At 32.4% G+C, this 25,925-nt stretch overlaps 2 protein-coding genes across 12 annotated transcripts; one reads left to right on the forward strand and one right to left on the reverse strand.

The window, feature by feature from the left end:
* Positions 1-32: 32 nt before the first annotated feature.
* Positions 33-6,406, forward strand: LOC122517014. Of its 3 annotated transcripts, none has more exons than XM_043635285.1 (9): positions 33-386; positions 1,207-1,289; positions 1,443-1,954; positions 2,134-2,551; positions 4,074-4,265; positions 5,264-5,406; positions 5,599-5,763; positions 5,841-6,007; positions 6,137-6,406. In XM_043635285.1, exons 3-8 carry the CDS (start codon positions 1,557-1,559, stop codon positions 5,995-5,997), a joined length of 1,473 nt encoding a protein of 490 aa, XP_043491220.1. In that variant the 5' UTR covers positions 33-386; positions 1,207-1,289; positions 1,443-1,556; the 3' UTR covers positions 5,998-6,007; positions 6,137-6,406. The 3 variants fall into 3 exon arrangements, with proteins under 3 accessions (XP_043491220.1, XP_043491221.1, XP_043491222.1); XM_043635286.1 differs by lacking the exon at positions 33-386 and adding an exon at positions 415-820 and having other exon boundaries at positions 1,082-1,289; XM_043635287.1 differs by lacking the exon at positions 33-386 and adding an exon at positions 415-820.
* A 1,511-nt stretch (positions 6,407-7,917) lies between these two features.
* LOC122516206 (apoptosis-resistant E3 ubiquitin protein ligase 1) lies at positions 7,918-25,296 on the reverse strand. 9 transcript variants are annotated; one of them, XM_043633831.1, is made up of 16 exons: positions 25,177-25,296; positions 24,622-24,815; positions 12,290-12,446; positions 11,966-12,171; positions 11,592-11,791; positions 11,275-11,512; positions 11,016-11,185; positions 10,764-10,947; positions 10,469-10,680; positions 10,015-10,281; positions 9,841-9,916; positions 9,468-9,763; positions 9,267-9,392; positions 9,019-9,207; positions 8,683-8,945; positions 7,918-8,610 (listed from the first exon to the last, which is right to left on the reverse strand). In XM_043633831.1, the coding sequence occupies exons 2-16, from the start codon at positions 24,797-24,799 to the stop codon at positions 8,508-8,510; spliced, it is 2,865 nt and encodes a 954-aa protein (XP_043489766.1). In that variant the 5' UTR covers positions 24,800-24,815; positions 25,177-25,296; the 3' UTR covers positions 7,918-8,507. The 9 variants fall into 9 exon arrangements, with proteins under 9 accessions (XP_043489766.1, XP_043489767.1, XP_043489765.1 ...); XM_043633832.1 differs by having other exon boundaries at positions 10,764-10,944; positions 24,622-24,830; XM_043633830.1 differs by having other exon boundaries at positions 24,622-24,830.
* Positions 25,297-25,925: the final 629 nt, after the last annotated feature.

Genomic DNA, 25,925 nt, shown 5'->3' on the forward strand with positions numbered 1-25,925 from the left:
GGATTGTTCAAGTTAAATGAGGAGGGGAACGGAAAAGTAGGAGAAGTATTAAGAGAAGAGAAGAGCGCGTTATCGTCGCGCCTTTCTGTGCCGATTCCACGCCTTCGAGTTTGATCGGAGATATTCGGCGAATCTTAACGAAGATGTACGATCAATCCTCGATTTTACCCGATCCCGTTTACTCCTTTCGTTTCTCCAATCTTTTCCCTGTTTCCCAACGAGATAATCGAAATTTACAATCGATCGAGAGAACGTACCACTCGTTTGGCGCGTGCAATTCTAAGAAGGGATTGCCTCCAACACTTTCTACGAATTGTATTAATCTTTTTATGCTGCCATATTAAACACGTTCTCTTTACATTAATCTCATTGTCAATAATAACAGCGTAAGATCAAAATTAATTTTTTCATTAATTGCTTTCTCTTTTACTTTGATTTTTTTTTAAACGATACCAATTTTCCAAAACTCTTGAAAAGTGAAAAAATTATATACATTTGTATGTACTTATATATAAATATAAATACTGGATATTAGATATGATATACAAATAATATAAAAATGTTTTGAAATTCGTTAATTTAACTGTTGTATAATTGATCCCTTTTCATTTGTAAGTTTCTTATTTGACCTTGACTTTTTATCAAGGTCAGAAAATTGAACGCGAAGCAACGCGAAGTTTCGTAGAACATAACCTTTGTTGGATTGATCTGCGATTACCATCAATCTTTACTATACGACTTAACTTATTCACAATACAATTTTTTGTTTCATTTACTTTCTGGTATTCATGTTGTCTGCTTTGAATCAAGTTTGTGTGATGTATGTACATTTGTGTTATTTATTTATAAAAACATTTATAATGATAGATACTCTAGGAATGAGAGCATATGTAACTCATAGAATGATTGCATTGATTATTGTCACGTAATGTTTAGAATTTAATAGAGAAGCTTTATACTTGAGTATGTACCTGAATTCTCGCGTGTACAATGATGAGTAATACTTTCTATACACTTCCTATATATAATACAATATATATGTATATATTTAGATATGTTAGGTATATACAGGTGTTTACAGGTGTATACAAGTGTATACAGGATATATATCTACCCTGGTTATCAGCATCATAGCATTTAAAACAATGAAAATTATGTATAGGGTGAGATGAAAGTCGCGCACTAATCTAATTTACTTTAATTTAGTATTTAAATCACTTCACCCGTAATCGATGTTCACATTTTGGAATACGACTTTGGCTGACCCTGTAAATTAGGATGTACTAATTGTAAGTGTATAATTATTTGAACGATTATTTTGAATATATTAAAAAGAAATTTCTATGATGTGTTTATTTTTATTTATAGAACATTTGATGTGAAGTTGGAAAAATTCGATTTCGGTATGGGAGATCGAAATAACGTTTTTCGTTTCTTTTCAGAAATAAGTATATAATACATCGCGTAACCATGACAAAGGATAACGAAGGAAACAATCTCGATCGCCAGTGCGAAGAGAATTTCATTCGCAAAATAATTACAAGAAAAAAGAAGCAATGCCAGAAATAACGCTCTTCTCTGCGAGTAATTCGCCTATTCTACACGCTCTGGCGAGTGCCAGTAAGGAAAATAATCCTTCTGGTTCCTCGATAACAGTAAATCTTAAAAAATGTGTAAGGCATAAGCTTCAGTATTCACAATTGCCTATAAGATGTCAACGAACGAGCCCATATTATAGACCCGTCCGTAATCCTTTCAAATTAGTCGGACTAAGTGCAATTAATCATAATAACGCTTCTTTTGTAACAAGTAAAAACTGCCCAGATAGCAGTCATACTAATTCGACCTGTTCTTCACCAATTTTACGAGCGATCGGCCCATCACGTTGTAAAAAAAGTTTATCCATGACTGATTTATCATCTTCTGCTATTGATTTAGAGACAGGTGATTTCAGGTAAATAAATTAGATACTCAAAATAACTTTCTAATATTATGCCATCGTCAACGTTGTCGACGCCATGTTGAACGTCGACATTATTGACGCCATGTTTGAACGCCGATATTATTGACTCCATGTTAGAAAAAATTTATTTGTTATATGTATTTATATATTAAATATTATTCATTTTTTAGATCAGAGAGTAATTCGTCATTAGGACTTCGAGAAGATCAAGGAGAACGTAACAAGGACAACGCAGGGACTGGTAACACTGTCCTAAGAATCGGACATCGAACATGGACAAATAATTTCTTGTCTACGAACATCGAAGTGGATGGAAATGGTCTGTCGCAGAATCCGGGAAAAGCCGCGAGTATACTTTGTCATGTATTGGTATTGAATGCTTGGAGACGCAGACGAGTTGATGTCGGCCAGCTTCAAGAAACGATCGATGAACTTACCCGGCAGATTGAGCATCTACGTTTGCAGATCGTTGTTCTCCGGCGTTTGCTTGACACGGAAAGTGACCGTGTCAATAGATTAAGCAAGGAAGCTCAGCGTTTTAAAACTCAGATCGAGGAATTATCTCAAGAACGTGACGTTCTCAAAAAGGTAAAATAAATCAATTGTTTAAAGTCTTACATACGTTTAGCAGCACCAAAAATGCGCTAAAAAAATTTTTTTAGTAGGGATAACAATAGAAATTAATAAAAATAAATAATGCGCATTGTTTATTGATATTTAAACATTATAAAAAATTTTATTTCACTTTATTTTTACAAAAATTACTATATAAAAAATCACGTGATCCAAAACACTAAGAAAAAAAAGTTGCTCCACGGTCTACATTATATCATAACTTTGGATCTATGGGGAATTTTTGCAATCGACTTTCACAGAAATAAGCCTAAAACTATAGAGAAGAACAATTTGTTAAAAAAAAAATCGACTTTTGGAAAATTCTGGACGTATGTAAGGCTTTAACTAATATAATTAATAAGTTATTTAAATAATTCTTTAACTTGTTTATCCGATCATAATCAATAACATATATTTCATTTTACGCTTATTTATTTTTTAAAGTAACTTGAATCGAGTTAGAGTTTATATAAAGAGTTAATTATAAGATTGGTTAATGTTTTTGCTGAATATCAGGGTTTCATCCTTTCAGATTTTATTTTGTAGGTTGATGCAAAACAATGAGTTAACAGAACGATTTTAAATTATGATAATACTTTTATATTAGGACCTAGACATCATTAATATCCTTCGTATAAGACCCAAGAAGTTTATAGTTGCGCAGGTTTCATTTGGATAAGTTGGAGAATATGTAGCTAGCAGGTGTGATGTATGTGTAAAAGCGTGACACCCTCCGCTCTCGACGAATACGAGAGTTCAATGACGTGTTTCTAAGTAGGGGGATGACGCTACCGAGAGAACTCGCAAAGCATATTTTAGCCATGCATCGAAGAGTACATTTCAAAAGCTCATGATTTCCTTTCTTTGATCTTTTAACGATTATATTTGATTGCGGTGACAAACTACTATTTTAACCACATCATAAGTTTTTTGAATCCAACAAATGGATTCTCTGTACCTATATATTTATTTATATATATATGTATATTTTTTTTGTATATTGCAATAGAAAAATCAAATTTGATATTAGAAATATAGTTCATTTCTCTTTTCGATAGTCGTAAATAAATATATTCGTGTCACTGGTTTTCTTCTCCTTTTCTTTTACGCTTTGTATGCTTACATCCACGTTCACGGGTTCGGCCACGGATACGTGTGGCCAACGAATTCAGAGCATAGGGTGCTTACACAAGCGAGTATTTGGCACTATGCCAGCAGCTAATTATGAAACGAAAGAGCTACGTATATCGTACGGTGGTTGCTGTTTAGTTCACCAGTGGTCACAGGATTTTATCTGTCGGCTATGCTACATCTGACTTTTCATATAGACAATTATTATTATTATTTATTTCCGCAGATATTTTTATATACGAACACAGTTGAAACATGATCCCTTTTATTTTATTATTTGAAGAGATAAAAAATGTTAGAATTCAACACGTTAATGCAGTTATATTTATTTATAACTATAAACGCGTAATATTTTTGTTTTCAGGAAAAAGATAAATTGGAAGATGAAGTTAAATGCCTAAAAGATACTTCCGAAGAAAGATTGGTGACAACGGAAAATCTTAGAAACGAATTGCTCAATGCCCAAAATCAACTTCAAGCATTAGACGGGCAAATAGCAAGAGATCGCGAAAAATTGTTAAAATTACGGGAGGACAAGAGGATTCTCTTGGATAAGGTTCATTAGAATTCAATCTCTTAGTTAAATATTTTTATTATATAATCTATCGGTAAACCCCACACACCACGGCTATACTGATAAGACAAGCACTAGTGAGGTAGTTTACTGAAGAGCTTCATCATACAAATCCCTTTATCTCGCTTGGATGTAAATTAAAAGTGGATAATACTGGTTGAGTAGTAGGGCCTTTGACTTGTCCGTAGTAGGTTGTTACCAATGCAAAGCTATCGAATGAGTCACCTATCTACTCAATGAAGGCTGATCTAGAGTGAGGGTGAATTCTCTCTTTTGATTCGATGCGAATTCTTACTTCTTTTCCAAGAAACAATGATTCACTCTCTTCACCCTCTCAATTTCTAACGAAATCCTGTATTTTTTTAAAGGCCATGCCATATTTTATATAAAAGTATAGAATCGGGTAAAGATTTTTTTCTTGTGTAACATTTTATTGCTCGCCAAATTATCGTTAACGATTATTCGTTTAAAATTAAATGATTTTACTAAAAATGTAAATGCATAAAATGCAAATACAAAAAATACAATATGCTAGCAATAAGATTTTGAATGAAATGAAATAAAATTTTCGTTAGTTAGGTCAACGTACGACGGGGTTGTAGAGAACCTCTGAGTCATACTCTTTGTGTTTCGTTGCTGACTCAATACCGCGTAATATTCTTTAGGTACTAGGAAAAAGGATCGATATTGCTTGCCCTATTAATTCTTTTACGTTGTAGTTTATTATTGTTGGTTAAATTTTACTATATATTAACGTGCTTTTCCGAATCGTAAGAGTTCAATTTTGTTATATAACAATTAGGAATAATTATTGATAATCGAGGCTGTGAAAGGATAAAATTTAATTATGAACAGCATCTCAAATACTTTACATGAATAATTTAAAAAATATGATTTTCTACTTTTTATTGTTTAGTTTTTCAAGAAGAAAAAGTTCATTCTCTCTTTCTCTCTTTCTCTCTTCCTCTGCATAATTTTAGATATCCGCAAGTGAAGCTTTAGCTACAGAACGTGGTAGTAGAGCAGATAGGGCTGAATCTGCTATCGAGGATTTGCAAATTCGATTGGCTGCACAGATCGCACTTGTCGAATCTGCACAAGAACAGAATCAACGATATGCCAAGTATGCTGTTAATAAATTTAACTCAACAAATAATCTTATCATACTCTTTAATATTCAATCATTGTTCATATTGATAAATATTTGTTATAAGAATTCGTAATTGAAGCAATTGTTTCAAATGGAATGTTGACGAAGAAAAATTAAAATTTTAATATCAGCATTTTTGAATAAACAATGATATTTATTATTTAGACAATTAAAGGACACGGAAGATGAACGAATGAAATTGGAGAAGAAATTACGATCGAACATAGAGGCGGGAAAAGCTTTAAGCTTGCGTACTAATATTCTTGAAAGTCAACTGGCCGATAAGGAAGCTGCCTTGCATCGTATCGAATCAATATACAACTTGCAACTGTAAGGTTTAACTTCTCTCAAGTAAATAAGATTGATTTATATGAAAAAATATAATTTTTTGTTTATTTTCACATAAGAATGGAACTGAATGGATTGAAGGAACGTTTGATCAGACAATCTCAAGAAGGAGGATGGAGCAGTCGAGTTTTACAAATTGCTGGAAGCGTTGTTCGTGCACCACGAGCTATACTGCGTACTCTATCTTTTTTATCTAGTACTACTGTACCATCTTAATCGTTATCAGGTATGTTATTATCTTTTATTTAATTGAAAATTTTGCCATGAATTAATAACATCTTTTTTCTGTCTTGTCGTTTAGATAAAATTGTATACTATATAATTAATTTTGTATATCAATGATTAACATTTATAGGTCGAGTATGATTGGGGATCACGTTGAACGTCACTGACGATATCAATGTCAATGTTAAAAATGTTCGAATTTAGCGATGAGCTTTTACCTTTTGTTGATCACGAGATGAACTCTTGCGGAAAAGTCATTGCACACTACGGGGTAAACAAAAATAGTGGGTCTCGTGTAGAAGAAAATTTGCAAGTAAATTCGTCAGAGAAGAAAAATATTGTTAGATTATATTTTTATTTTTAATATTTATTTATTTTTTCTTTTTTTTTTTTTGGAAACAGAAAAATTTACTCGCTGTAGGAAAGAATCGATATTTTTATAATCAAGGATGTTTCTAATAAATATAGTGCATGATTATTAATGTATAAAAATCATGTGGAATATATAATGATAGGATAGGGTTATTTAGAATGTATACAAATAAATAAATACTCGTTATATGCTTTTTAATCTATAAGTTTTACACTTCTTTCTTTCGCGCATTTTGATAAACTGATGAAAACAAAATATCGTCAACCCCAACCGCTAAGATAACGATGTGTGATCTGTCTGTTTACCTGAAGACGGAACTATTAATTATCTAGATTCGAGTTTGTATTTAATAAGTATGATTATCACGTGTCATTACGATTTCTTGATTATTATTTTTGTTCGTAGTTCTTTCTCATGTATGATGAGAATTCTGGTGTTTTTTGACAATACAAGTTGCAAAGCAATTAGAAGAAAGCATAACTTGAAATATGCTCAGCGGCTTATGCTATAGTATTTTGTTTATATTAAAGAAGATTGGTGTTATTAGAGTTAATTTTAATGTTAAGCAACCACGTGCAAGTGTCATTGCTCTTTGGAAACGTACGATCACATTTTGCATTGCTATGATTTTCTTTTTTTAAGTACAAGATAGATTTTAAGCATCATCCACGACAGGTCTAAGTCAGATTCGTAAAATTTCTTAATTGTTTCCTCGGTTTTTTTTGGTATTTATGTGTATGTGTATGTATGTGTTTTATTTTATTTTATGCTAATCTTGTGATTAAGAATTTTCTATTTTCGTCATTTCACTTGACTCGTGTAGAACAGTGGAAGATTTATAATTATCACAAAATGGGGTTTTTTTCCTTTTTTTTTATATATATATATCCTGAGTATGGTATCATGTATTATATAATTCTGAACGGTATATAGTCTTGAGAAATAAATTTATTTTTCGAGTGGTAAGGGATAACATAATATATGTTAGTCTATCTGCAACGGCACGACAATCGTGGTCGTGATATTTTTTTCCATAAGAAAAACTTCTTATAAAACCCGATCCACAGGTCTCGATAGAAAGTAATAAGTATACTGTCGACATTAAGAAATTTTCTTTTTTTACCGCGAAACTCACGTATGTACGCACTAATTAATGAATGTCGTAGAGTATACTCTGAATGTACAATCTAAACATTGTCTTTTGCCTTTGGCTTTGATTACACTGTGATTGCTTTCGTTCGTAATCGAGTATATATAAAATATAATAGTAAAGAAGGAAAATAATTTATAAGATATGAAACGATTATACAAATTATACGAAATATTTTGTATCTAATTTTAAATACAAAATTTCACTATATAAATATATATACTACAGAATACAAAGAAATAAGTAAAAAAAAAAAAACAAAAAACAAAATCAATAAATGAAAAGATTCTACATCTTTTTCTAGTTTTTTCCCTTTTTATGAATCAATAACAATTAATGCGATACTTTTTTTTAAAGTCTACGATAATATCTACAAAAAAATACTATATTAAATATCTCAGTTTCAATTTATTTCTTGCAAATATTGTTAATTCTTTGCAAGTCGAATTATGCTGAATCTTATGGCTCGAGTAACGAAACATGTTAATATATTCAACAATACTTAGAATACCTTACTTATACTAAATTTTGCTTTGAGAAATCGAGCAATCTTTTCACTGATGATGGAATTATAAATTGCTCTTATGTTTTTTTAGTATATAACGGTTTTTTTTTTATATAAAAAACGTTACCACAAGCCATTACATGCGGCATGTTCTTACGCTTAAATTTTGATGGTCATTAGCAAAACGTAAAGATTTGTTATTTAATAATACTTTAAACGTCTTACGTTTAACGAAATGCAGTTAATACGTTCTTTAAGAGTATAAAAGCTTAACCATAAAAAAATATTATTGAAAAAATAAACGTTAGAATGAAAATGAATATTTGATATCAAATAATACAAAATAGGGCCACAATATACATTGTTTCAATTTTAACTGGACAAATTATATCGACTAGAATAGACTAGAGGTTAACGTGTATATGTATGTATGTGTGCATGTTCAGTTTTATTTTATATAGGTTTTTTTTTCGTTAGATCATACCAAAACCTTCGGTACCTTCGCTGATTGCTAATAACAATGCTCGTTCAAAATGATCGTAGCACTCGTAATCGGGCAAGCAAAGTTGATTGAAACTACAAAATAAATTTTAATAGATTTGTTAAGTTAATTCTATTGAAATATTAATTTTATTTCATAGTACATACCATGTATGAGCTGTGGGTAAATTGGCAAATGTCGGTGCTGCTGTTATTTGAAAGCGTGGGCTCAGTTGTTGAAATCCACCAGGTGGTAATTGGGAACAACCGGTAGTAAACTGAAGTAATCGTGCCATTTCTTCTCGCGTAAAATTACTTACTGCTGTCCAAAACCAATCGAGGACACGTAGAAATTCTGGAGAACTTCCATTAGCTATGTGATGTGCTCGTAAATCTGCTACGTTATATTCACCGGTCCCACATAACAGCAACTGTATAAAAAAATTTAATTGTAGAGAATATGTACAATATTAAAGTACATTTGTATAATGTATTGATTCGTACTTCTAATTCATTTTCATCGAATATGCCTAATAAATTGTCTGGAATGAGTTCGTTGAGGCCACGTAGAAAATGATCAACTTCGTTACGAATCGAACTAGCGAGTCTGTGCTGAGCCAATGCATCTAAATATCGAAGTTTCGTTTCATTGGTAACGCGTACTTTACTACCACCAGGAATTAATTCTGCTACCTATAAGAAAAAAAAGATAAGTTACATTGATTAGATATGAATTGAAGTTTCTGACTCACTTTTAATAATTGACCATCCTTATCATATTCTTCTTCAACAAAATACAATTCCATTTCTTCCACGTCATTCTCAAGGATGTATTTCACTTTACTCAAGTATAAATCTGGATCATCTTGTTCGAAATACTACAAAACGAATCGTTGAATAACGAGTTATGGAATTTTCAAATAATTTAAACAGTTTCGAATTTTTACAGATACCTTTACCTTATAATGCACTCTAAGACCTATAATTTGTGCAAGAAAAGATCTTGTAAATCTTGCTCGTACCAATTGCCGATACGATCCACCAAGTGCCGATTCGTATAAACATTTGCCGACTATGCGACCAGCGAATTCGTAATGCTTTAATTTAAGATGAGCAGGCCGTTTACTATTAGGATGTACCAAAGCTTGCTGAGATTCACCAAATGATGCAAACAATCCATTTCCTGGATCAAATAGAGCCGCGCAAATCAATTCGAACCATTCGCGGCGTACTCCACCCCAGTCAACTCCTACATTTTACAATAGCGATGTGAACAACATTAAGTTACAATATTTGTATGCATGCCTGGTATTTATTGATTATTACCTTGTTCGCCTTGAAACGTTATCTCAAAGTTTCTACACCAATCGCTAACTGAAAATCCTTTTGTAGCTTTCATCGACTGAAAATAAAATAGAATGCACCACCACAACAAAAAGATACATGTATATATAAAAAATGTTTGTAATAAGAATGATTTGAAAGAATTTTTGCAATTACCGACTCTAAAAGTTTGTCTCGTTGTACTTTCATCGATAGCTTCTCGTGATAATATTTCTGATGATGTTTTCGAACTTCGTGATAAAAAAAATCTTGCTTATCGGCGAAAGTTTCGCTACCGCCGATATTTTTAAGAAGAAACAATGTAAAGGTAGCGGCTATTATGTCACGATATAAAGAAATTAATTCGACAGGTGGCTGACATCCGTCGTCTATCGAAAACGAATGATATCCCTCGTGTTGATTGTTCGTACAGTCAAAATGAAACTGAAACGTAAAAGAATCATATGTTGCAATTCATTTTTATGATAAAATGAATCATAAAATAAATTTTTTTAATTTTTTAACTAAATCCACCATTACTATGGATTAAGTTAAATTTAATTATATTAATTTACAAATATTAATTCATAATTATCGGCATATATAATGTTTACCGCATTTAAAAACTTACCTTAGTTGAAGGACATAATCTAAAAGTAACAAGTCTTTTAGGAATGAACTTTAACAAATATTCCTTGATCGTTAATTGTTTTGGTGATATATAACAAAAGACCTTTTTTGGCTTAGAGAATCTTTCACCTTGCATACCTAATAATTTAGCAACGTAGCATGTATCTGGATCTTTAGAAGCAACATTACTGTGAACCATTCTTGCAACGGAACCTACAAAAAAAAACAAGAATAAAAAAGAATATAAAAATACAAAAAATGCATATAAAATTATAAAACAATATAATTTGACGTACTTTCCAGGACGATAATGTCAAAGTCTCCATTATGTAATTGTAATCCTGCGAGACTAACGGTCGCATGATAACAACCACCTTTCGGAAAACTAACTTTCAATCGAACTCTCTGATTTGGAGAATCGTAGTCGAGATTAATTGAGTAATTTATAACCGATCCTTTTACCGCAGGATTACCTATCTGCTGTTAAAATATTCTAATGAATATCATCTCTCAATAATTCAACGAATATCAATTATAATTTCACTTGCCTGAATAATATTGACATCGTACCCTTTAGTGGGTTTATCGCCAGGGCCAAATACGCATAAGTTATTATATTCGTCTCGCGGTTCTATTGTCATTGAATGTGCAATACCAGCTGTACAAACGACCGTAGAACTTTGACGTACGAAGACGGTTTTATTTGGATCTGGAGGTCCTATAGAGGAATAGAAAAAATGAAAATCAAAATAAAAGGAGAAATCAATTTGAATATTGATTAATTTTTGAACACAAGTATGTTTTTACCAGGCAGAAAATTTTTAAGAAATGGACTGCCATGAACGTGACATGATCCAATAAGTACAGCTATTTTGTATTGTCCAGCATGGCGGACGGTGAACTTCACTACTGCAGTATTTGCAGCTAAAGGATCGGTACCTCCTAATTCTATTAGAGTAGCTACTCTCCGCGAGCCTTCTGTCACTTCCACAATGAGATTATCTTTGTCGCAGATCGGATATGGTTGACCATTTCGTTGGTAGAACTAAAGATGATAATATTTAAAAAAGAATTTTGTTTTCCAAAGGAACAACGAAAAACAACTTATTGCATCTTTTGTTTACCTTTACAGTAAAAGTCATTGTTTCTCCTACAAGTTGTGGTTCTTCCCACTCAAAATGGACACGACAGTTGCTCGGTAATAAATATTTCCCAGTAACATATTGCAAAAGGGAGTGCTTAGCTTCTGGTGCTAATGCTGGTTGTGTCATAGCAGCTAAAGTAACTAAACCAGCTACTGACACGGATACTACTAACATTCCACCTGGGGAATGTTCGAAGATAAGGATAATGATAAAGAGTAGATAAACAACAATAACAATGAGACACATTGTAAAGATTTAGATGATTGATATTAACGTTGATGAGATAACAAAACCAGGAAGTGTGATTATCAATGATAAACAATGCAAAAAATATAACGTTTAGTCAAATATACCCCATGTCCAAGCGTCTTGATGTTGACTGTTTTTTACAACGGCACTCCATAGATCTGCTTTCAAAGTTTCTAAATCTCGTTTCGAAGTAGGTAACGCCTGTCTGGCCTGAATCCATCGTTGTAAGTCCTTGCCAAGCGTGGCTTGTGCCGCAGTGTCCTCTACCCAATATACGTCTTCGAGAGACATAACATCCATTTGCATTAGCCTGATGAGACAGAGATCGGTATTGTAGAATTTATACTGAATAATTTTTATCAATTTGATCATATCGAATTAAATAACGATTTGCTATCTTGATAAGAAACAATTAAAAATTTGCTTACTTTTGATAATAGCTATGTAAGCCATGATCTGCCAACCATTGACGCAACACAAGCCGCTGTTGCAACAAACGTGCTGCACGTTGTAAACGTTCTTCATCCTGTGCCGGAAGCTCGGGTAGCGCGTCGACTTCACCACAGCTGGCGAGGGTCGAGATACCTAACGACATTGAATCAAGTCCGATTGAAAATCGATTTATTCCGTATCTTTAAATTAAGAGATAATATCAAACACAAATAACAGATATTTTTATTTTTATTTTTAAATGAATCCTTATTCAAAGCAGAGTTAGGAATCAGAATACTGTATTTATGTAATAATTGTTTCAGAGATAAAATTATATCACGAAGCGGAAGACGTTGAAATAGATAATTTCGACGTTGAAGGCTTCGTCCATCCTAAACGAGCATTTCCGTTTCATTTATAGTTAAGTGATCATTTAGAGAAGAGCGAAATTGAAAATTGTTCAGAATGAATCGAATATTCCTTGTGTTATTTTATACTTTTAACTTAGTGGTGATAGCATTAGCAACGTGTACCGTTAACAATTATGAAGAAGGTGAGATGATCGTTATGAAGTTTCTAATACAATTATATAAGCAAAATATTCCCTTATATTCGTCGACGCTTTTAAGGCAATAGTCTTATTAACATAATTTCTAAATTGTCACGCGTATCGTCACTTGTTGAAATTTAGTTATACCGATTGCGAACGTTTACATTTGTATCAAGTTTTCATTTATTATCGAATTAGTCCCTATTTTGTATTCGATGCATTGGGACGCGAGCTCTGAATAAAATGCACGAACAAATAATATTAAGCATTGAATCGTATCTACAATCTTCCATCACTTTTTACAATAATAATAATAATTTGTGAACGTTGCATAAACTAATAATAGTTATTATTTTGACAACATAAAGGGATTGGGAATCGAGTGAAGTGTTTAAACGAAAGTCTGTCAAAAGCACTGGATCAAGGAAATAACGTAGTAGCTGCGATCTTGATCATTCAATCGGATATACGTCAACTCCCGAAAGACACATTTATAAGATACGCCAAGACTCTGGTAGCTCTGAACTTGCAGTACTGTAATATCAAGGACATCGACGACGATGCTTTTCGTGGTTTGACTTATATCCAGAAACTCAGTCTCTCGAGTAATAACATTAGCCAAGTGAAGGATCGTTGGTTCCGGGAACTGAGTTCTTTGCAACAGTTGGATTTCTCTTATAATCAGATAAAGACAATTCAACCGCTAGCCTTCATGGCATTATCGAATCTTCGTAGACTCGATCTTAGTGAAAATCGACTCGGATGTTTGGAAAACAACGTTCTTCAACCATTGAGAAGTCTCGACAAATTACGTTTCCAGGGTAATCCATTGACCTTCGAATGTCGTGCTAAGGTAAACCGGAACGTAGTTCTTTCCACATGATCAGACTTGTCAAACTGCCAATTCTTCGACATTTTCCAATTTACGTACCTATTTCTTTTTTATTTTTTATTTTCTCTCTCCCTATATATATCTTTCAACATTTTCAACATTATTTTGTTCTTTTATTCTTTAGGAAGCAATCAATCGAAAAATGTTTTATATATATTTGAACGTTTCAGCTTACTCTGTGGCTACGAGATCATGGTGTTAATTACAAGATCGATCCGCGTGGTCCAGAATTCTGGCTGGACAACGTACTTTGGCTCTGTGCCACGGACGATTCCATTCCCTTAGGGGATAAGAACGAGCAAATGGTGGAATGCGTCATTTTGAATCTTTTCAATCAATTACGTACAGTTTGGACGTTACCCGGTTCACCCTCGATACCGCAACAGTGTTCACAAGCGAGAAAGGATCTTACGAAATGTTTAGTCACCGGTGGACATAAATCATTGACGTATTCTGCTACAAATGGTGGATTTATTAAAAATTTACTTTTACAGCTTAGAGAATCAAAATCGAGTACTTGATTCTATTTCGATTTTTATTTTATTTTTTCATTATGATTGCTCGAATTTTCAAAGTGATTTTTTTTCTTATTTTAAGTTAAAATAATTAATAATATTATTCGAACGTCGCGTTTGCCTGTCTATTACAAGATAATAAATTTATTCTCTGGCCTTGAAGAGAACAAGACAAATGATGTTGTTCCGTCTACCGATCTTATTAAACATTATCGTGGTGTGAAGAACTTTCGAGAGATCTCTCTTATATTCAAAGAATTAATCATCGTAATAGAAAATAGGATCTTTTGATAGCAATCCTTGCTACGTGTACTTAAGGAAATACCACTTGGCATCTATTATGTAAAGTATACTAACGCGATTGTTCACTTCAAATTTTTTCAATTGTTTTCACCAAGAAAGATTGAATATTTTTATTTTTTCCTAAAAATATATGCATAGAAAAAAAATATTATTGAACGATTTTATTATTTAAGGTAAAAGCGGGGGCGGCCACGATGATATTTTGTTTTATCGAACTGTCGAACGATAGGAAATGGGGAAAACGAATAGACAGTTCTCTCATATATTTTGAAAAATATACGTCAAACAATTTTTAAATCTTGAGGAAGAGAAAAAGAGACATGAAGAGACACATGAGAATAGAAATATCGTAAATAATATGAAAAATCGATCGATGTCGACTCACCGGATGAAGCGCTGCCGCTGGGCCGCAGTGACATGCCGATCGACGATATCTCGTCAACAAATAAGTCTTTGTTTTCGCGTTGTCCATCTCGACAGCTTGGATTTTTGTCCGGCATAATTCCTTCGGCTCACTTTTTCCCTTCTTATAAACTTTTCTCTTTATCGACTAACAATAAGATGTATTTTGTCCGCAATGCCGTTGTTTGTCGGATCTCGCGGTCATCTTTTTGGGGAGAAAAAAGTATCTTTGGATTGTTTTATCGCGAAAGTTTTTGCGTCCTTCTTTTCTGATTCGACGATATCGCTTTTGCCTCGAGTTACACTTTTATCATTATATAAATCATTCTAAATACGTAGTTGATTTTAACGAGTGGAAAATTATTAAAAAGAGTAAAGAAAAAATTTGATAAAAAGAAAATATATTTATTGATTAGAAAATATAGCGAGTAGAGACACCGACTGTGAGTTGTGCTCATTTATTAGAAAATGAATAGATTTTCTGTTATATTTAACATTCACGGGTACATAACGTGTTTATCGTTTTTATGAGCAAATATAACCATTGCATTATTCTATATCAGGTGATTCATTTTAAATTATATGGTACATGCTTCTGTCACAGTTACAATGATATATTATATGCTGTATGTATATTTACAGCGATACTGCAACTGCAAGCGTAACACACTTTAACCGTGGCAATGTATTTTGATAAACATTGTTAAAGTTTACCATAACTCGATGAAATATCGATAAAAATTACACTGTAGGAGCGCGTTTGGACTCCTATTGATATTCTCTACAACTTTTGTTGAACTTAAACTATCAATTTTCATGAAAAAAAAAAAAATGTTATTATTTCCGTATCTTGATAACAACGCTTTCTACAAAATAATTGCAATAAATATTAGATTTCAAAACCTAGTAAAATTTATTTGATATATTTTTGTATAAAATCAATAGGATTGGAGATAAAACGAAAGACCCGATATTTACGTATACGTATATATTGTATATTCCAAATGTAACTATACACGATAGGTAAACTGGATTTGTTGTTGAGAGAGGGAGGATGTATGTGTGCAAAAGTAAAAGTAATAAATTTAAATCGCATTAATCGTATGACAAATGCACTACAAAATCGCGTTCTACGAGCATATACAATGGGGAGAAAATCGATAATTCACGAGAGAAATTAATCTGTGCGTTTTATAGAGCTTTTTCATTCTCACTTGTAACCGAAACGCGATACATGCAATTTATTTCTAATAAATCATTAAGGCGCTTTTTAACAGATATTTAAAAATAGAATTCATAATTTATCGAGTTCATTGGGTTCGAAAAATTTTGTGTGATTCATTTGCACGAAAGAGGAAGAAGAAGAAAAATAAAAAAAAGAAGGTCAAGGAGACACGCATGATCGGAGATAGGTAGCAACGATTTGTCAAAAGCAGTAATAGGATGCTATGAAATAAGGATACCTAAAAAAGGGGGTCGAGAGTCCACTCGAGGTCAAATCAGGGTCGCCATATCTATGATTTTTTTCCCCTGTACTTCTCTTCCCTTTTTTCCGTATCGTTAAAAATGTCGTTTCTAAAGCATCGAGAGATATCTGTTCTTCATACGTGAAACACTCAACATTTTCATTTGGAACAATAACGATTCTTCACAAATTTCGATGATTCTAATTAGAATCGTTGCCTCGTAAAAATAACGATTCGGGCAAATCGATTCTATAGTCTTTTACAATTAGAAAAACAAGCAATATTTTGTAACAAGAAATTATTTGAATAAAAGTTCGTTAGAAACTTCACATTATTTTCTATTTGAACATTCACTATTTAATTAATAATTTTCTACGTTTATTTCTTTTTCTTTTTTCTCATAACATCAACGAATTAACGCGTTACGTTTTTGAAAAATGTTACTTTTTTTTTCTTTTAAATACCGAGGCAAGAACAATATCACATTCATTACAGGCGTAGGGGAAAAATTCATGCCGGACCCTTGACCTTTTCGAACAGATATCCTTCGCTGGTATTACTTCGTGCTAACGATCCTTTCGGCGTTAAGAGAAAGAGGAGAACCAGAAGTAAAACCGGGGCATATGTATGTCACACATACTCATGATTATGCATGAGAGAGTAGTAGGTGTTATGAAGGTAGGCCAGATCGATTCGCTGTTTTCCATCTCTGCTTGCACTTGCTGCACGCGATACCGGGTCAGGATTATCAAATTCAATTTCCATTGTTAAATAACTTTTATTATTTCTTCTACGTTAGCCATCCTTTGAAACGAAATATAATAACATCTTCATGATACGACTTAATTGAAAGACAAAAGTGTTAACATGAGAGAATTTTTCATACAATAGAAGAAGCGTTTAACACGTATGTCATTTTTAAACTGAATCATTATAATAGATTAACAATATTACAGTAATATTTACATTTTTCAATAAAAGAAGTCAAACATTTTTGGCTTGTATACATATACATATATTTATGCAAATATATACTATCGCATAGATCTCTCAAACTGTAAACAAAACATTAAAAATATTAGTTGTGTGAGAGACGTCGGAGAGGTCGCACGTGTTTGGAATATTAGAATCTTTTATCTTGTATTTTAACATTAGTCATATACTATTTTATTTATAGAACGCATACCGTGCATACATTCCGTTCGTAATGATATTTGTAAAAATAATTTTAAAAATTGTTTTGTCTTACTTTATCTCTGGTAGCATTTTTTCTAGATTTTTTGAAAAGCCGAGTATTGAATGCTATTTTAAAAACTTGACTCAACAATAGGTATGCGTTTGCGGGAGAGTAAAAAAAAATTCTGTCTACCTCTTTTTTCTTTTTTTTTTTTTTTTCCAGGGTAACTTTGGAATTACCTCTTTTCCCGAATACTTTTTATTCCTAGTTTTTAGTATAGCACATTAGCACACCGTATGTATGCATCGCGTGGGCGATACAAGGCACTTGAAGGATTTAAGAGTTTGCATATATTGTTGTAAGATGGACAAAAGATAGAATTGTTCGTTGTACTAATTAAAACTTCTTTTTTTTTCTTCTTTCTTTTTTAACGTTTTAGGTACTACTGAGGATATATACACATTGTTCCTAACGAACTTAATTAGAGGATTTTTTCTCGTCAACTTCGTTTGACCAGCTATCGAAGTATGTGTATGTGTGTGTGGGTGTGTTGTGTGTAAAAAAAAAAGAGAAAGAAGAATTTTTTTAAAATTTCAAATCGTATCATAAAATAATCTCTAAATATTTAAAATAATTCAATAATTAATAGTTTAAAATATCTCTTACGTTTACTTAGTTCTCAAATGGGATTGAAAATTATCTATTTTGCAAGGAAATTAGAGACATAACTCACATATACACAACGTTATTACATTTGTCCTCTAATCATTCTAATCGGTGTCTAATTGGTTCAACGTATAAATAGAATAGCTTCAGGCATTGAAATTCGATTACATTAATAATTCTCTTTTCGCTAGTAGAATTTAACTCTTCATAAAACGTTTTCAAATAGACTTTAAATCGATTTTCATCTTCTTCGTTTACAGATCATTTAATCGTAATACAAATGAAAAAGATATCAAACTAAATAAAATGATCACGAAAGATTACTTTTTTCAAATTCTGTTAACTAAAAATAAAATAAAATAAAATAAAATAAAATAAATTAAAGAATAAAAAATATTATATCAATCAAAAGATTGCAAGGATCATCGTTTCAACGTTGAAGAATATAACATATCAACTATTTGACTTAAACCATGAAATCGATTGGTCGAAGTTTGCGTGTAAGCAAGGTGATAGTTGATAAAGATAAAATAATCGATCCCCTTTCACCGACCTTCACCTTTTTGCGCGTTTTCTTTTCGCACGAGTACGATCGTCTGACTCCGTTTACCTTCGAACAAACTTTCGGTAAAGTCGTCGCGTCCTTTATTTTCTTGTTTCTTGTTTTTTGGTTGCCCCCTTTTTCTTTCGACAGCTTTATATTCAAGAAGCTAATTAAGATAGATGACGACGATAAATCAAATTGCATGTATATATTTAACGCGTTTATTTATCTTTTTCATTTTTGTTTTGATTTTTTTTTTATTTACACAATTCCGACACCTTTCTCATTTCTTTTCTGCACGTACAAAAATATTTACTTATCAACTTATTAAAGGAGGATTGAAATATTTTGTTGAAAATTACTACGAAAGGATCTAACAATAAGCTCTTGTTAGAAAAACAAAACAAAAAACAAAAAAATAGAAAGAAAGAAATAAAGTTTGACGAAACGATCTGACAGTTCCAAATTTTCTTAAGAGTTTATTAGGGGATGGTATCACGGAAGTGCTTCAAGCGCGCGTTTCAAGTTGTACTTCAAGTTTCGCGTAAAAAAAGACTCCCGTTTTATCAAAGAGGAAGGAGATTATTTTAACCACTTGGTGAAATATGTCTTTTCTGTCTCTTTTTTCTTTTATCTGTATGAATAATATTCTCGTACCTAACATACTGAAGATAAGAGAACGTTAACTCGGCGACGTTTTTAAAAACCGAAAGTGAGAGAAAAAAAAAAGAGAAAAAAAATTCAATTCAGTATCACGAGTATATATGACTTGTTCGTCGCAATGGCGTGTTTCCAATCGATTTTCGTTTAGTCGTACGTTAATCTACGTCTTGAACTTTTTTATTATATTTTTTTTTCTCTCCCTTCTAAAGCTTTTGATACAATTTTAACGTTGATCGTGTGAAAAGAAAGTATAGACATTCATTTTACTGTATAGACCTGATAAAAAATAACAATACCAAAACGACGATACGCCTGAAAGATCGAAACATTTCATCCAGACAGCATGTTATTCACAGTTTAGTATACACGTAACAGTAGTCAATGTATACATATACATATTTCATTCCATGTTGAAGTTTAGGACACGATCATCGATTTAGAAATAAAATTGCAATAGCTGTAGAAAGTGACGTCGTAAACACATAAACATGATCTAGACATTGAGACACATTGTTATTTTTCAAAGACACATATATTCGAGCTAACCAATCGCTAAATAGAATGTTTTTACGATCCAAAGCAAGCTATCGAATGAAATTCGAAAAAATTAATACAATTTTGTATCTCAAGGGAGAGATTTTTTTAATTTTTTTATTAACGTAAAAAAGCAACGATTAAAGGTATAACAAATTTAAATATATTGTAGGAAAAGAAGAAGGTGTATGTGAAAAAGAAATTGGTGTAAACTTGATACTCGTAAAACGCGCGAAGATAGTACTTTTGCGTTCATGCTTGAGTAGTACGAGTAAATCTCTGCAATGCAGGACACACTGGTGTTGTCTCTCTCACTCTCTTTTTCTCTCTCTTTCTCTGGAGGATCCACAGCTTTCAGAAATCTCGAATAGCTTGCACGTACGAGATCGTATCATTACTTGTAGTAGAGTGGAAGGTGGGGGTTGAAATCGTTGTGACGTAAACTCTTTCTCTCTCTTTCTTTCTCTTCGTACACGAAACGAGTTGTAATACAACCTTTCTCAAGATAATGAACTTTCAAATTCACTTGTCGTTCGTGCTAACTTTGTGTTTGATTAAAAATGCAAATAAGAGTAATCGTTAGAGAATCATTCTGTAAGAATAAACGTACATTTTTTGAAAAAGTAGTTTTTTCCATTTGTGTTTGAACACGTCAACGTTAGCAAGGATTCGTGAAAACTTTCGATTAAAATTATATTTAAGTATATAAGTTCAGACGATTACGTAATTTTTTACGAAAGTCAAAGGAAATTTCTTTTTTCTGTTTTGCTAATTCAAGCTTGTGAAATATTACAAGGAAAATCATTCTTGAGTTTAACTTTTCATCTTAGGTAGCCAATTTGATTGGATTATTTTGATAGCTTTTTTTCACGACTTTTCCCTTTCGGGAAATTGAAATATTCAAAAAAGTTTGCGTTTCATACATTTAAGCCAATTGTGTCTCGCTATATTGTCATTTTTTAACAACAACAAAAAATAAAAATTTGTCAAAGAAAAATATCATAATACTCAATTTTCCACTCGTGAAGAAGAACAAGAATTCTATACCGAGACTAATACAAAACTAATTAATATAAGAAAACATATTCAGGAAAGTAGGAAACAAATTTTTCTCTTACTACGTTAAGTACTCGCAAACAAATGTTTCTTGTAGAAAAAAAAAAACAAAAAAACAATCGAGAGAAATTTAAAATATCGATCGATACGTCGATAAAAGTAAAGAAAATAACAACAAAATCGAAGAGAAATATCACTTACGATTTCGACTATTACTTATGTTAGTCGTGCCTGTCGGAGAAGATCGTCTTGACGGAAGGGGGTGATTGACTTTATATTTGCAGGGTATCGAAGAAGAACCAAAAGAATAACAAGAAGTAAAAGAAGCAGAAAGGAAGGAATCTTACGAGTTTAATAAATAACGATGACGACGACAACGACGACAAGAATGATCGTTAAGGAAGAAAAGCACGAACGGTAACGTGAAATTGTTGTCTACGATTCGAGAGCTTAGCGCGGAATGGGTTGATTAGTTAGAATCAAAGAATAAGAAGAAGAAGAAGAAAATATGAATTAAAAAAAGGAAAAGACAAAAAAGGAAAAAGGAGAGATAAAAAAAATAAAGAAAATATAAGATGAAAGATAAGAAGGGGTTGGGAAGGATAAAAGTCGAATAAAAAGCGAAGCTTCTACTCGGGGACACGACACGGCGCGTCTACTAAGGATCGCTCGCGACTACTCGCAGTAACGGCGTGTGTCAAAGATTCCAAGAAGGAGGCTCGCGCTTCGCGATTTCCCCGTCGACAAGGACGCGCCCTCTGGCCGCGCGCATATTTTAGCCGGACACACACGCGAATTTAAGGTGATCGGCTCGCGCGGCCTCGCGCTTCACGACTACTGCACCTTCGCGAGACGCGTCTCCGCACTCCCCCCACTACCTACTCCTCCTACGAACCAACCATCATCCACCACTCCTCCTCTACTCTTTCATCCCCACTTTGATTCGACCTTCTTAAACGCGCGTCCTTCCTGACTCCTTCGATCTTTAAACGCTTTACGCGCGTCTTATATTCTATTGTATTTTTTTTATCGATGCCTCAAGTATTCGCCAAAATTTTTTTTTTTATCTTTTTGATACTCTATTAAATTCTATGTAACTTTTAAAGTCACATACGTTACTACTATTATTCGTTTTCATATTTACTTTTCTTTTATCGTAATATAATTTATTGTTACTTTTGTTTATATTCGAATTCTTTTATATTTCTTCACGTGTAAGATCATTTTTTTGTTTTTAAACACGATGATAAATTGGATTACGAAGGATATTAATCTTTTTGCATTATAATTAATCGTTTACTCTTTTTTGATATTTATATACTTTTAATTTTCATCATATTAATTTGTTTTATTAATTAAATGAAGTTATCATATTGTCCAAAATAATGTTATCATGCCAGACTGTCAGTTAACCTCATAATGTAAAGGGTTAATATTGGTATTATTTAATATCAGAGTCCAAATAATATAGATACTTTTTCGTTCTTTACAATTTTGGTTTTCTTTCTTTCGTATTATACCTCTTGAAAAAGAATGTTAGGTCTTTTGTCGAATGACATTTGACATTTCTGAAAGGACGGGATAAGAAAGAAATGGTATAAAGTACCAAAGTACCGGACGTTCATTAAGGCGTATTCGTTCGTTCTTTTTCATATTTATTTAATGAGGACTATTATTTTGTACATTTCTTTCGTATGAAATTCTTAGTACGAAATAAATATTCAATGAATTCGTTTATTATTTCTAATTTGTAAGCTCGATCGATTTCCAGGATACATACGTACATACATAGAATAACGTCAATCTCGATAATACTTAATGATAGAACGTAATTGAACGATTGAAGTGGTCGTTATACTAGCTAAAGCATAGTTCGTTGTAGCTCGATTAGTTTGGCACACGCGATGAGTAGCACACATAGAAGTAGTTCTCCAGTTATTGGTCAACCAGCAAAGAGGAACTATAGTTGGTGACACCTAACAACCTTCTACAATTCCAAAGTGGAAAGGGAAACCGCACGAAAATATATGTTTCGTGAAATTTTAATGCTTATCGAGCGACATTCAACTAGATATTTAAACGTGATAGGCAACGATATGCCTAAATACAAGAATATTATCCGATGATTTATTTAAATGAAGATAATCGCGAATGAATAAAGATTGCCTATATTAATTTCAACGAAAGAAATCTTTTTTTCTATTTCAATTTGTATCATTCCTTTATCGTATTGTACTAATTACGTTAGGCGTATATCATTGCAAAAAAAAAGTTCATGTAACGAATAGATTTTTTTTCTTTTCAATAAGAAAAGAAAAAGAATAGGAAGAAGATGATGAACGGATGTTCGTTGTTAAACACAAACAAGAGAGGTAGACATTTTCTTCGTTGATTTTTAGAGAAATTAGTCTATATGAATGCTTTAAGTGGTACTGGGCGCACTCGGGGTCAGCCACGAACATACACAAAAGACCGAGAGAGAGAGGGAGAGGGAGAGAGAGAGAACGAGGGTTCTCTCCCACCCCCGTGTGCGAGCATCGCGCAGTGACATTGCTGCAGCTGGAAGCTCCGAATTCGTTCCTTCCTCCTAGCCCCGAAACGAGGTGCAAGGTGCACTCCGTTGAAGAGAAAGAGGGGGAGGTAGGGAAGAAGAAGAAAGGGTTGGTTGTGGAAAGGCCTGGGTCGCGCAAGCGCTTCGAGTCTCTAATCAGCAAGCCAACTGGGCCAGGATGCGAGCAAAGCAAAATCAGCGTGTCTTGCGAATCCTCTCGATCGAGCTTGCCCGATAATATCGAAGTCCCTCCCCTTCTTCCAAGATAACACGACTTTTTATCTTTGTTTTTTGTTTTTTTCATATTTATCTCACTCAAAGTATCATGAAGCATCGTTTATTTTTTTGCATCTATCGTTAGGTAGATCAATGTTATAATTTGATATAGCATTGTTATATTTTTTCTAATCAGTAAGAAAAACGCATTTGAAATAATTTCTGATATCTCAAATTCTTTCGTTCAATGATCGTTTATGCAAGAATTTACCTACGTGCAAAACAGAAACTAAGGAGCCTCGTCGTTTTCTACATTATAATTTTTACTAATTTGTCTTTCAGAGCTAGTCATATTGTGTGACTCAATCGGATACGTAATATTCTGTTTTTATCTCTAAAACATGAAACCAACAATAAGATAAGAACACTGTATCATAAAGTAAAAAAGTCATTTATTACTATATGATGTATTCTTTAAAGATGTTCTGTTAATATCAGAAAAAGATTTTCTAATATAAGAAAAAAATTATATTATTCACTTTTGATTTATATAATGTTTTGCATGTTAGAAAATCATTAGCGAAGACAACTTATTGTAAGCTATTTATTATTTGTTTATGTTTTATTTGTACTATTTATAGACAATAGGTTTTAAGAGTAGAATTTAACACAGTAAATGGAATTGAAATGAGTGTTTTATTATTCTTCCTAGAGATGTTATAATAAATCAATTTGTAAAGTGTCTAGATAAAATGATGATAAAAAAAAGATATCGAAGAAAGAAGATACAAACCTTTCTTTCTAAACAGAGGACGATACTGCTTAAACCCAATCTCAGCAAGCCATTGATCTGCTTCTGTGAGATCTCCGTTGCTTCCATTTCCAGCGGCTAGCATCAGAAGTTTGCCCAGTGAGAGGATCATAGAAAGGGCAAGAAATACCCCCGACAATACTGTCGACCATCGTGCCATGGCATGAAGAGTGCATCTTTACAAGTAAATCCTAAAGATTAAAAATTGTACATATTGCTTGATTGAAACTGGCTTATATGTAATACTATGACATCCCTTTGCGAACAATTATTCTCAAAAAGTAAACCGAAGAAAATTTGCTCATTAATCTATGCAATGTATATAGAAAAATATGACGTATCTGGACACAAGTTTAATATACATATATGTTCATGTATATATATGTATAATTTTATCGATTATGCTAAAATCCCGGCAATTGACCGATCGTCAACAGGTCATGTGTCAAAAATCGTAGGTTATGTTTGATATGGTGTTTGTAAACAAAGTACAGTTACTTCATTAAAACGTCAAAAAATGAATTTCAATCAACTCACCACATTTTTATGTAACTTGTCAACGTTACGCACAACGCAATAGACAGATCCGTACTCGTGCTCTTTTAAAAACTTACGACGCATGAAGTGAAGGATAGAACGAAAATTATATCTCTCTGTATATCTGTAGATGGAGCGATAGGTAGGAGGGCGCTTATAACGGTGTTAAACTGGAGAAGCACGTAAGGATTCATTTTATATGATTCGAAAAATACATTCAAGTTAAATTGATTCAAATAAATAATTTCAAACTTAGCATTTCGACGTATCATGTTATAAAAATCTTGTTAAGATTAATTATTCACATTTTTTACTTACGAATTTGATTTCGATATTCAAGGTCATAATTTTGAATGAGTCAATCAGATCCAGAGATATTAAAAATAAGGAATTATTTATTCACATAAGTGTAAATGGATAAAAGTAAAAAATAATTTTTTTACGAGCAATTTAAAACGATATCACGAGAAGAAGAAATTAGACAATTAAGCAGTATAAACGTAGGCGAAGTATTAATCAAATTCAATGAAGTATGGAAATTTTTCGATGACCTTAAATCATGAACTATTATTTAATATCGGATTTTGTAAATTACTTCGAAGGACTTGATATATCACAATATAAGAATATAATGATATCTAAAAATATTTCTTATATTCTTAAAAGTTTCTACAAAAAATGTTCATTAGAGTAATTTATGTCAATCTTTGTTCATGCACAGAACACAGAAGTATATAGAGGCTCACGAG

The sequence above is a fragment of the Polistes fuscatus genome, unplaced genomic scaffold (genome assembly GCF_010416935.1).
Source record: "Polistes fuscatus isolate 324 unplaced genomic scaffold, CU_Pfus_HIC Scaffold2, whole genome shotgun sequence".
Lineage (NCBI taxonomy): Eukaryota > Metazoa > Arthropoda > Insecta > Hymenoptera > Vespidae > Polistes > Polistes fuscatus.

Excerpts from the sequence above, each read along its gene's own strand:
- LOC122517014 (XM_043635285.1), top strand. The coding sequence starts at position 1,557 with ATGCCAGAAATAACGCTCTTCTCTGCGAGTAATTCGCCTATTCTACAC. Across the intron at positions 1,955-2,133 it reads TTAGAGACAGGTGATTTCAG|ATCAGAGAGTAATTCGTCAT; the intron begins GTAAATAAATTA and ends TTCATTTTTTAG. Across the intron at positions 5,764-5,840 it reads TCAATATACAACTTGCAACT|AATGGAACTGAATGGATTGA; the intron begins GTAAGGTTTAAC and ends TTTTCACATAAG.
- LOC122516206 (XM_043633831.1), bottom strand. The coding sequence starts at position 24,799 with ATGGCACGATGGTCGACAGTATTGTCGGGGGTATTTCTTGCCCTTTCT. Across the intron at positions 10,282-10,468 it reads GATTATGTCCTTCAACTAAG|TTTCATTTTGACTGTACGAA; the intron begins GTAAGTTTTTAA and ends TTTACGTTTCAG. Across the intron at positions 9,764-9,840 it reads AACGTTTCAAGGCGAACAAG|GAGTTGACTGGGGTGGAGTA; the intron begins GTAATAATCAAT and ends TGTAAAATGTAG.